Below are 12,985 nucleotides of genomic sequence, written 5' to 3' on the forward strand. Positions count from 1 at the left end.
GCAGCGGTTGAGCGCTGGGTTGCAAAGCTGCCCACAGCCTCTGCAGCGCCAGTTCAATCCCCAGCTGCTCCCCAGCCACCGGAGGAGGGTCCCACATGGCGCACAGACCTCTCCTGCCGCCCGCTGCTCTCCTCAGCAATGTACTTCGGTCCTTCTGCCTGCTCTGCTCCCCGCTCTGAATTCTGTCACCTTCCTGCACTTCTGACTGTACCCAGTGCTTGTATAAATATATAAATGAATGAGTGAATAAATAAATAAATGAATGAATGAATAAATAAATGAATGAATAAATGAATGAATAAAAAATAAATAAATGATGGTGAACATTTTTTCATGGGCCTGTTTGCAATCTGAATGTCTTCTTTGGAGAACTGTTTAGTTCTTCTACCTACTTTTGGATTAGGTTATTTGTTTTGTTTTTTAAGAATCTTATGAGTTCTTTGTATATCTTTGATGTCAGTCCTTTGTCAGATGGATGATGTTAAAATACTTTCTCACATGCAGAGAATGTCTTTTCATTTTAGATATGGTTTATTTCACTGTATAGAAACTTTTTGGTTTGTTGTAGTCCCAGTTGTTCATGTTCTTTTGTTTTCCTTGCTGTTTTGGATAAATCCCTGAAGTCTGAACACTGAAGCTTATGTCATGAAATATTTTCTCCATGCTTCTATTTATTTTATGGTTTCAGATTTTACATCCAATCTTTTATCCATTTTGAATGGATTTTTGTGTTTTGTGTGATTGTGGTCTAGTTTTATTTTTTGCATCTGTTCAGTTTTCCCAACATCATTTATTGAAGAAGCTATCCTTGTTCCAGTGCATGTTCTTGGCTCCTTTGTCATAGATTAGCTATCGATATACATTTGGATTTATTTTTGGGTTCTAAATTCTCTTCCATTGGTCTGTGTGTCTGTTTTTGTTCCAGTATGAGGCTGTTTTGTTAGAGCTTTCTAGTATAATTTGAGCTCTGTAAATATGATACCTCCATTCTCTTTAATTTTTTGTCAATATTGATTTTGCTCTCCATAGTCTTTTGTGATTCCATATGAATTTCAGTAGTGTTTGATCCAGTTCTTCGAAAAACGCCATTGATATTTTTATTGGGATTATATTGATTTGGGTTGGATGACCATTTTGACAATGTTGATTCTTCCCATCATTAGCATGGAATATTTTTCCATAATGACCATTACAGAACATTTCCTGCATTTTAAAATTTACCTGTTAAATTTTTACTTACTCTTCTTAACGTATGACATGTAAAGATACATTGCTATTGTATATCAATAGCAATATAGATAACAATGTAGGTAAACTTAGTGTCATTCAAAGGGTATATATTTCATATCATTTATAATAACATTTTAAAATATTTAAAATAATAATAAAATAATTCCGATATGCTTCGAACAGCTGATATCAGCACCATCCTTTAACTGTTCCATTTTTTTAATAATTAAAGATGATCTTTACTTAATAACTATTCCTTTCATGTCTCTGGACCATTTCCTTACCTTGCCAAGACATATTTTACCCCAATTTTTCAGAGTTTTAAGGTAAATTTTTCCACACTGAACTTTGTAATAGATTTTAAAAAGAAAAACCAAACATCATTTTCCAGGTTGATATCAATAATCGCTGCCAGAGAAAATCTTTCCCTCTCTCAGCCTTCATTCAAGTTGCCTGGTTCATCTTTTCTTTCATTTCAAAAAGGGCCAAAACTTTCTTCCTTCCATTTATGTTATTCATCTGCCATCTTCCCCTCTCAACTTATGATGCAAGTTTTCTTTCCTTTGTCTGTTCCTTCAAGAAAAGAAAAAAAAAAAAAAAAAAAAAAACATGCTCAGTGTAGAAGACCTAGAAAATGCCAAAAATGTTTAAATAGCAAGGAAATAATCACCCATAGACAACCGTATAAAGATAGATGTCTTTACCAATTTGGTGCATTTATTTCAGGCTTGGTTTTTTGTAAGCATGCTTTTTCATGGTATCCAAACACTTTTCTATGTATTCATACAATCACAAAGATGAATAATGCATTATCTCTGGCTTTTGATATTTAGAAGATTTTAAACTAGCCCAAGTTATCTATATACATTTTAGCATTTTCCCACAAAGTTCACCATATGTTTTTTAATGTAATGAAATTTTATTTAAAATATTTTAAAGTCATTCAAACTTTATGGCTAATCAAAATACTACCAACTAGTACCAGTCTAAAATGCAGAGAGAGTCTACATATCATCTTATATAGTCTTAAAATGTGGTTTATCAAATTTCCTTTAAAAAGCATAGAATGCAGTTTTCTATAATACATTCACTCCATTAAGATTACTAAGTTAGCTTTTCATACTTCTATAGTGCTGCACTTAAATTCAATAATATTTTCTTGCACCTTTTTAATTGCATTTTTTTTAGTTTTAAAATGCTGTTTATGAATACCTCCTTTGTTGGTCAGCTCTAAGAAATATTGCTTACATATGAATATTTTGAATTAGGAATAAATGAAATTCCGTTTCTGCTGTCAGAACCAAATTGTAAAAATGCATTGCATGTCTTTGAAAATCAGTATACTCTATTAGCAGGCCTGTCAATATAAAAAGTGCATTCCATTTCCACCTCTTGCTCTAATAACCTTTTCTGTGTTACTTTGAGGCAGTTCACATAATCAGAGTATATTGTCAGCTTACTGGAGTTGGGGAAGCATGAAATGAAAATCGCGTTAATATTGATCCAATTCTTTTACTTGCAAGTGTCCTTGATGTCCTTTTCCACTCAGCAATAACTGTTGATGTTAGGTAGCCATTTTCCTTTTTTATTTCTTATATCCTAGTAAATCATTTACAAGCATAGCTAATCTGAATAAGAATTTACCACTTAGAGTAATTTCTGTGAACATTTCATCTTAATTAGTGCTCATATTCCTGATTCACCATGTTTTCTATACCACTGGAATATTTTCCTCAAGCTTTTCAGAGAATACCCTACTGTAAATATAATATTTATGTCTACTTTAAGTCAAGAAAGGTCTATACAAGCTCCTTATTAAAAACACAAAGAATACTGTAATTTAGTGTGCTGTAATGATGTGTTGACATTGACCATAAGAAACATCAATTATTAGTTTAAATACCACTATTTCTGAATCAAATTCATTATAAACTTGAAGCTTATATCTTGAGTTTTTAATTTTATGTTGATATGAATTATATATTTATTGGATTATTCAGTATATTCTCTGATGTCAACAAAAGTGAATTAAAGTAGGAACCATTTTAGAATCCAATGCATTCAGACTAAAAAAACTATAAAAGGAGGAATTCGACATCTAAAGTATACAGAATTATATCTCTGTCTATTAAATTTCATCAATAACTACTCAGTTTGTTACTTAAAGTGTGTTTGAAACAAATAGAAACTGTATTTGATGAAAATGTCTTTCATTTATGGAAATACTTGCTTTAAGAAAATGATTTTATTCTAATAAAGTGAAGCTTTTGACTCAGTATCAGATATAAATGGGAGAAATTACTTGAGATTTCCAGTCATTCTTTCGAAAGACTTAATTTTCACTAACAGTTTTTACCGTTCAGATTTTTCTACCATAGAGTCTGATCTCTGAAAATAAAGATTCGTTTTACAGGTGATTTTTTTTTTTTTAGTCCTTAGTTTTCAATTTGTCTTTCATTTTATATCATCCTCATTTATAAATTTTAAGGAAGGAAATAACTGTGTTTTAAGTAAAATATATTTAGTGATAATTTTGAATTTAAACCTTTTACAAAAAATACTGCTTTGACTATAAGTGATTTTTACAGTAGTGTCCTCTATGTATGTATCTAATACTTTTATCTCCCATTAAGATTAGCATAAAATATTTTCTTTTAAAGATTTATTTATTTATTTATTTAAGCAGCGCGGGAGGGTGAAAGAATTCACCAGAGCCAGAGTGGGGAGCAGAGTAGGCAGAAGGACCAAAGTACACTGCTGAGGGGAGCAGCGGGCAGCAGGAGAGGTCTGCGCGCCATGCAGGACCCTCCTCCGGTGGCCGGGGAGCAGCTGGGGATCGAACCGGCGCTGCAGAGGCTGCAGGCAGCTTCGCAACCCAGTGCTCAACCACTGCGCCACTGAGGAGGCCCAGCATAAAATATTTTTGCACTTTAAGGGTCTCTATATACTAACAATGTTTTTTATATTTTTTGAAATGCTCAAAATTGTAACTTCTCAGCAATAGTTTGATTTGTATATATTATTTCATGAGATCATGTTACCATATCTAATGTAATTAGTTAAGATACATATTTATTTTAAAGTCTTTTCCTCTTAGTGGAAATTAAGACATAATTCCAATGCTAAAATCACTGCCTGTAAGTGTATTTGTTACTGATTTCAACTTTAATGAAAAAAGTAATCCTTATTTTAAAATATTCCAAAGTATCCATATGTCATTAAGTGTGTTTAAAAAAAAAGGTACTTAGGTTTGAAAAATTGCAGCATTTTATTTATCTTACTTACAAAGCACAGATTTTGTCAAAAACATTTATAAGCTAAAACTACTGTGAAATGGCATACACTGAAAAGAACTTTTCTTTCAAAAAAAGAATGCTTTCTTGTAAAACTGATTCCCAGATAGTTTAAGAAACATTGGAATTTCCTGATAATAGATTTAGGTAAAATTAAAATTAGACTTATATTTCCATTTTGGCCATCTCCTTCCAATGTCAGAAGAGAAGTGGCTATTAAATACATTATGTAATTCTCTAAAGCAAATTCTGGCATCAACTTTGTTGCAAAAGCAGAAGTTCTTTTCCTTCAAATATCCAAGATATTAAGAATATTCATATTCTTAAGATAACCTATATACAAAATTTAAAACACACATCAAATATGTGTGTGCTTATATAATTTTATTTACTAGTATCTCTAAATGAATTGTGTGGTTATTGGGAAGAAGCAGATTTAAGCTACTTATATTCCATTCAATTTTACATGTACTTCAGGACACCTGTGTACATACTATCCTCCCTATTTCAAGAAGTATCCAATCTAGCGGAAGAGTTGAAGAGCTATATTGTCTTATAATGAATATAACCATGTTATGATGGAGGAAAGATGATTAATCCCAACAGAAGGAAAGGAAACCATCATTTGTTGAATGACTCTTGATGGTTAGGCTTTGTGGTATGATCTTAGATGCCTGCATTATCTTAGCTGAGTTTTACAATCTTCATATCAGTTTTATAATTTTTATATAAATCTTTTTATAAGGAGTAAGGCATTTCCTTCTTGTTCATTTTTAAATTATGTACTCAGTAAACTCTTTAGTCACAATAACTTATTTATTTTACCACAATTTTAACAAATATTTTTAATTCATATGTAAATAATCATGCATTTCAAAGTATTTTAACATATGTTGTCTAATTTTAATATAGCAAAAATACTATGAGAATTAGGTTAGTAAATACTTATTCCTCTTTCATAGGTTTGAAACTGAAGTTAAGAGTTTGGTCTATATTTTTTCCAATGTGTTCATAATGAATGTTTACAGGAAAAATAAAGAAAGAATTAAAGATCACATAGTCCAAATTCCTTACTTATGAGGAAACTTTAAAGGACATAAATATAACAAGCATTAGGAATTTAACTGATTAATGTAGGAATTATGTTTATATTTTTACATGCTTACTGAGCAAACATTTATGGGTTGCCATATTGTTTAACATTTAACACATTGGAAATTAGTCTAATAAGAGAATCCCAACAGATTCCAGAAAAACGTCACAAATAATGATTGTATTATATTAAGACTTATTTATAAGATACAAAAGTTATATAGAGAAGAGTGTAAACAACAAACTGAATCTTGAAGGACAAGGCACAAGTGAGTGATACCATGTAAACATATATCAGACTTAATTAAAGCTTTGACACAGTGGGGCATGTTTGAGAACAAAAGTGTTCAGCTCTTGAGGATATGAGGTGTAAAATTGTGAGGTTAAATGAGTAGGTGCCAAGTCATGAGTTGCAGACCATGTATTTAAATTGTAAAGATCAAATAATATTGAAAATGATTATTTACATATTTTCGTATAGAAAACATATGAGATAGATACTTTGATAGACATATATACATACATATAAATTTTTTGATAAATGACAAATTCATGTCATATTATCATACTTAATGCAAAGTAAACAATAATAGATAAAACTGGTAAGAAGTTAATGCTATGCTAAAATTGATTTGTAATGGGTTTATATCTGTTCTCTTTTGCATTAGCCACACACATATATGATCTGTGACATATATTGTCAATTACTTTTCTTACTAGTATAAATGTTTTAGAGTTGACTACAAAATAACTTCTTGAACAAAAACAAAGTAACATGTAGCATTTTTCTTTATATTGTTTATATTTATCAATAGAAAAAGACCTGAAGGGCAAATAAAATAATTTCTTTGCCTTGATTGTCCAGACTTTCCAGATAGCCATATTATCTAAATATATTAAGATAAGTTAATGTCTCCAATTAGTCACTTTTTCATTTTAACTTGTATTTCTCTAAAATAGCAGTAAAATTATTTTAAATAATTAATAATGCAATTATAGGAATACTAGGCTATAGTAACAATAAAAGGAACATTTTAGTTCCTTTTTACTTCACTTTTAAAATAGACTGTTTCTCGTGGATGCTTGTTTATTAAGAGAACTATTAATAGAAAAGAGGCTTTATCTGGATTCATATAATGCACTATTTTATATTAGATAATATTTTCACATACAGATCTTCAAGCATATATTTTTACTAGGGAATCTAATGTGTAAGAAATGCTTTCCTGTGTTCATTCTTTGTAATGTAATGTGGAAAATTTAACATAAGTGTAATTGTAGATTTAATTTCATTAGTATTATTTGGTAACATTTTAAAATTCTGAATCCTTTTAAATTTTATGGCATTTTCATCTTTTTCTTAGAAAATAAACTATACAACTTTACATATAATTCACATTTTCTAATCTTGGGCATTCTGGTGGTTTGTGGTTTTCACTTGTTAATTTCTTGATGAATGGCTGAAGAGGCCAAGAAGTGCACTCAGTCCAACATGTCTTCTGAAGATAGATGATCTCAAATAAATTCTCTTCCCAATCAGATTTTGATTTGTTAGGTGTTAAACCAATTCTTTTTAAGGACAGTGTTTATAAGCCTTGTAATGAGACAGCCCTTAGAGACCTTACCTCCTTTTGCCTGTAATTTTGATGAATGAAGCTCTAATTCATAAAAGATATTGTGATTGAAAAGCACCTTGGATCTTGTACACTTTAATTTAGATAAATGTTTGGTTCAGTACCATAAAATCAGAAAGTTTACTGAGCTGCAAACTGATAGCACTTCAACAGGAATGTTAAGTTCAGTGGGTTGGTATGAATTAGTTTACCATATATCTCTTAAAAACAATTTTTTTACTGCTTTACTGCCAGGGTGGATAAAATCAAAAGCATTTCAGAGCTCACCTGTTATGTTTTATTGTACTGTAGACTATAATTTAAATATCACAATAACATAAAGCTATTTTTGTTAATGACAGTACAGATTTTTTGTAAGAATTATTTATTTATGCATATTAGAACTGGGGCTCAGGCCAGAGTTATGGGGAGTGAGAGGATTCATCAGAGAAAGAGTAGGCAGCAGAGCAGGCAGATCTACTGAAATATACTGCTGAGGGTAGCAGTAGATGAGATAGGAGAGGTCTGCTGCACCATGTGGGTCACCTCTCTTGCCAGGGATAGACCTGGTGCTGTAGTAGCTGCGGAAGTGTTAATGTGTAACACCTTGTGCCATCAGGCAAGCCCCAGTTACAGTACAGATTATACAGGGCTCTGATACCAAAAAAAAAAAAAAAATAATGCTTTATTAGGTTGAGTCATCCTTGAAGGTCTTTATTGACTAGCTCATGTAAATATATAGATTCCTTTTTATGTAAATACATAGATTCTCTATTTTGTCCCCAAACAGAAAGAAAATTACCAGGACCCTCTGAGATAGCTTGGAATCTTCAGATTAAGAAATACTCAGTGGTCACTTTTTGTCTCTGTTTATTCATTTATTCAACATTTATAAGAGCTTGTTCCATGCCAGCCATTGTCCTATGAACTGAAAATGCCAAGACAGAAGTACATTTCCAGTCATCAAGGAGCTGCTAGGCTATGTGCAGATAAAAGCAAACACACAATTGCAGTGCCAATAGATCCTGTACAAGCTGGATTTATGAAATGTGGTAGAAGAATAAAGGAAGGGGCATACAAATCTACCTTAAGAAATCAGAAAGAGGGCCTCCCCTGGTGGCACAGCAGTTGAGCGCTGGGTTGTGAAGCTGCCCGCAGCCTCTACAGCACCAGTTCGATCCCCGGCCACCAGCGAGGGTCCCACATGGCACAGCAGACCTCTCCTGCCTCCCGCTGCTCCCCTCAGCAGTGTATTTCATCAGTCTGCCTGTTCTGTTCCTCTCTGTGGCTCTGTTGAATTCTCTCACCCTCCCGCGCTTCTGACTGTACCCAGTGCTTGTATAAATTAAAAAAAAAAAGAAAAAAGGAAATCAGAGAAAGAATCATGGGGTGGGTAGACTAAAACTTCAGATCAGCAAATGTTTGTGGCATTTCTCCTGGGTGACACTCAGCCTGCAAAATGAAGCTGTAATCTAATGGAGAAGAGAAATACATAACACCGTACGTGGGTTGAGTTATGTGTATACTGTGAAAGTACAGCATATAGTTGGTTAGAAAGAGCACCTGAGAGTGGTGACTTTTTAAGACAAGAACAATGGCATTGATAAGTCATGCTAAGGCATTTAGATTTTCTCCTGTACTATAAGCCTTGCATTCAGTGTTATGGAATTTTAATCAGGAAAATATCCTCAATTTGTATTTTTATATCACACTGATTGAAGTCTGGAAGCTACTGTGAATACGGGAAACATTGAAAGCCTCTAGAACAGAATGATAACCCGAGCTAGGATAGTGACAGTCACCTTACAGAATGAATAATAGATTTGATTTTTAAGGAAAGTTGGTTGATTAAAGTAGGAGGACACAGAGAAATACAAATGATTTGTTTCAGGTAGGGAAATAAGGATTTAGGAAAATCCAGGAGACGACATCTAGAGAAATATGGATATAAAGAACTCTCTCTAGAGAGAATTCTTGCCTGTTTATCATTGGGTTTGCCTCTTTTACTTTCTCAAATGATATAAACTCTGAGTTCCTTAAGTTAAGTTACTACCCAAGAAGTAACAAGTTCTAAATACAGCTACCCTCATAAGGTTGCTGTTTTACCAGTGTATTGTCACTAATAAACCAAATAAAATGAAGATAAGGTTCTAGAGCCTTCAGTAATCAATCTTTGATCTTTTATTACAGAAATAAGAATCTATGTGCCAGTGAAAGAATACACAGAAAGCCTGTTTAATTGCCCTCACTCCCCAGGTAGCATTGATTATAACAGTGTCTCTGAAGTGTACATCAAAATATATTTAACCCTCCATTAGGTTATTTTTTTTCATTGATTTTTGTCGCCTTTTTTTTTTTCAAATGAGGTAACATTGATTTACAACACTGTATATGATTCAGAAGTATAGGCTCACACCCTTCAGATATCTGTAACCAGATTCTATCTACCACCAACAATCTATTACTTTATTCTGTGTATTTTAACCATGCTTTCTATATACTGTTTAGCCAGTAAGAGCAAGGATGAGAAATGGTTTCTTCCAGCTAATGATACATCACAATGCCACAATGTTATTATGACATGACTGTGTCATCATCATGTGCTTTTTCCTCCTCTATGGCCTAACTTTTGGTCGATGTGTTGTATTAGCAAACAGAATTCACTGTGCCTATCTGACAAAAAAAAAAAAAAGAAGAAGAAGAAGTGTGCAGGCTGCAAAGAAGGAAGCTAACACTGTTTAACAGTGCAGGTTTTATAGCAGCTAGATGCACTTCCAAGAAAATGGTTGAGCAGACATCAACAATATATTAATGAACTGTTGGAAGTCCTATATTGTGCCAAGGAGAATTGGCCAATTAACTCCAGTATAGTTAAATGGAGAGAATTTTAGCCAAAGGCATGACAAGATTTAGAGAACAACTGTTTGTGTGCATAATATACCATAACATCCCCCTAGAACTATGATACAACACTATGTAGGATGAATTTATTAGGCTGCCATCTTCAGAAATACCACCACACCAAATGAGATTTGAAGGTATTTTCCTAATTACTGCTATTTCTTGAAACCTGTATCCTAATAGTACATATAGAGAACAGAGTAAATGACATTTCTTCCAAGTTGAATTCCAGCTTCAAGTAATATGAAATAGGGGTTTTAGGCCAGAAGTGCAGGGGTGAGAGGATTCACCAGAGACAGAGTGGGGAACAGACTGGCAGACTGACTGAAATACACTGCTGAGGGGAGCATTGGGCTAGACAGGAGAGGTGTGCTGTGCCATGTAGGTAGCTCCCTGTCTGGCCAGGGATCAAACTCGTTCTAGTATGCATAAATAAATAAATCTTTAAAAAAAAAAGAAATAGGGGTTTTAGTTGTAAGAACATATATGTAATTCACTTGCAGTTCAGATAATTTTCCATTCATTGTAACCTGCCAAAGTGTGGGTTCAGACATAAATACCAAAATATTTGTTGAGCAGTCAAATCCATTAGGAATTCAAATACATTAAATTTCTAACCTTTACATTTATCAACATGTTAATGATGGATCAAATTATACTATACTAAATTGTCCTAACTTATTTTTCTATGTGTATATTTGGATTTTTTGCATTATTTTTATAGCAAAATAAAGATGTTTCATTAATTAGTATTGTGGGATAGATTTAATTCATTCCCAACTCCAACTCTCTATAGCTTCCCAGTAACAACCATTTTTTTCCTTCAGCTGTAAAAGCGTGTTTTCTTCATACCTATCTACTTTTAAAAAATGATCTGGCCAGTTGTTTATTTAATTCATACAAAAGTATAATTGCGTAAAAGTGCAATCTCGTGGATTAGAAAACTCAGTTTGTGATGAGGGTGCAAATTATCTGTAGCAGGTGCAGTGATCCGAAGGCATGAATTATGGAATCATTTCTCTACCACCAAACAACTCTTATGTTCCTCACCAATACATATAACTTTCTGAACCTATTTGTGGAAATAAGGTCATAAATGGAAATAAGGTCATAACTCCTGCCTTTCTCACGGTTACTAAAAAGCCTGAGTAAAGAAGGCAAAAATAGATTTTAATTACAATGTAATATGTAAATGCAGTATATAATTACAAGAAAGTAAGAGATTTCTAATACTGAAAGCAAAACAATCACAGTGACCTAGATTCTTATATTTTGGTTGTGACTAGGCACGGAAGAAGATGTAGTAAAATCAAAGAAGACTTTCAGAAGCCAAGCAATTGTGAATCAGAATGCTGAGACAGAACTTATGCTTGAAGGAGACGACGATGCTGTCAGTCTGCTACAGGAGAAAGAAATCGACAATCTTGCTGGTAAATTTTTAAATACTTTTCTTCTATTTATTTCTAAGTAATAAATACCCACACAAATTTACTGAATTAAAAATCTGCCTTCTGGTAAATAAGCCTGTGCCAGTTTGGGGACTAATGCTCAATCATATGAATGTTAATCATTTATGTTATTTTATTTCAGATATCAGAGAGAGGATAAATATTTCTGGTATTGAAAAGAAGAAAATACATATCAAGCAAATGTGTATTTTACTCAGAATAAATTAATAGCATCTGCTTTCTTTATAAAGAAGGAAAACTTGTCATAGGATAAGTTTATCCTATAGGATAAATAGGGCAGAGCATAAATTGTTCCCATATAACTGCTTAAATAATTGAATGGGAACAGAAGGATCAACTCATTGACATGCATGCCTCTAACATGCCAGCAATTATACAGTGGTCATTTCAGCAGGTGACCACTGAATTTGCCATTTCCTCCATGTTTGTCACTCCTCTGAATGTTCCCTCCCATTCCTACTGGTTTTTTTTTGTTGTTGTTGTTTGTTTGTTTGTTTGCCTGTCCTCACACTGCTAATCACCACTAGCAAGTTTTCTTTACTACCCAGTCTTGGTTTCACTTTCTCCTCGTCCTATTCTATGGTCAGCTCATAGCAGCACATGCTGTGACCAGATGGTATGTGGTTATTTCTACTGTTAGCCCATAACATTTGAAACCATTACTGAGAATCAGATAAAGGTGGTTTATTTTATGAAGGTGCCTGTATAATTTGGCACACAATTTCAGAGGGTTCACTGATCCCTGGAAATCAGTCTATTGAATCAGATCCTAAATCTCAGGTTAAAAATTCTTGGCTTTAGAATCTCAAAATATATCTCAGTCTTACTTTAATTTTATATTTTCAGTCCCATACAACATTGGAGTGGAAGATGGCAAGAGAAAGTAGACTTATATTCACCATTCTGTTCACAAACTAACTGTTCTGCTTCCAAAAATATAGTGAAAATGATTTGGTATGCTTTATGAAAACCTCCACCAATAATTTCTACCAGTTAGTTTTCTCTTTTTACTGAAGAGAATATGTTACTGTTAGTTGTAAATTGAAGATGGAAATGTTTTTCTAGAAAATTTTTAATAAATTTACTCCAGCACCAGTTCCTGGATAAGCTGTATATTATTAAAATCTCCATATCATAAAACTTTTATTTAAAACTAATCTTAAGTCTATGAAAGGTGCTTGCCTGAATTCCTAAGTAACTGTTCAAGTTTTGGTTTTGTTGCTTACATGTTTTACTGAGTCTATTTGGAAATTTAAGCAAGTGAAGACCATTATTTCTTGAAGGGTTCCTTTATCCTTTATGTGGTCTTATTTTTGAGCCTAATGAACTAGAGAAAATTCACAGAATTTCTCTACTGTGAATTTTTAGCTACTGTGTTGCCTTTTCT

At 32.9% G+C, this 12,985-nt stretch overlaps 1 protein-coding gene across 11 annotated transcripts in view; it reads left to right on the top strand.

Moving 5' to 3' along the window:
- NBEA (neurobeachin) overlaps positions 1–12,985 on the top strand; it is a 575,782-nt gene that overhangs the window by 344,797 nt on the left and 218,000 nt on the right. For all 11 annotated transcript variants that reach the window (XM_037527157.1, XM_054701654.1, XM_054701655.1 and 8 more), the window contains one exon: positions 11,416–11,559. In XM_037527157.1, coding sequence (XP_037383054.1) covers positions 11,416–11,559 — 144 coding nt within the window. The remainder of the gene's footprint in view (positions 1–11,415; positions 11,560–12,985) is intronic.

Source organism: Talpa occidentalis, unplaced genomic scaffold (assembly GCF_014898055.3).
Source record: "Talpa occidentalis isolate TD23 unplaced genomic scaffold, MPIMG_talOcc4v2.1 talOcc4.5, whole genome shotgun sequence".
Classification (NCBI taxonomy): Eukaryota; Metazoa; Chordata; class Mammalia; order Eulipotyphla; family Talpidae; genus Talpa; species Talpa occidentalis.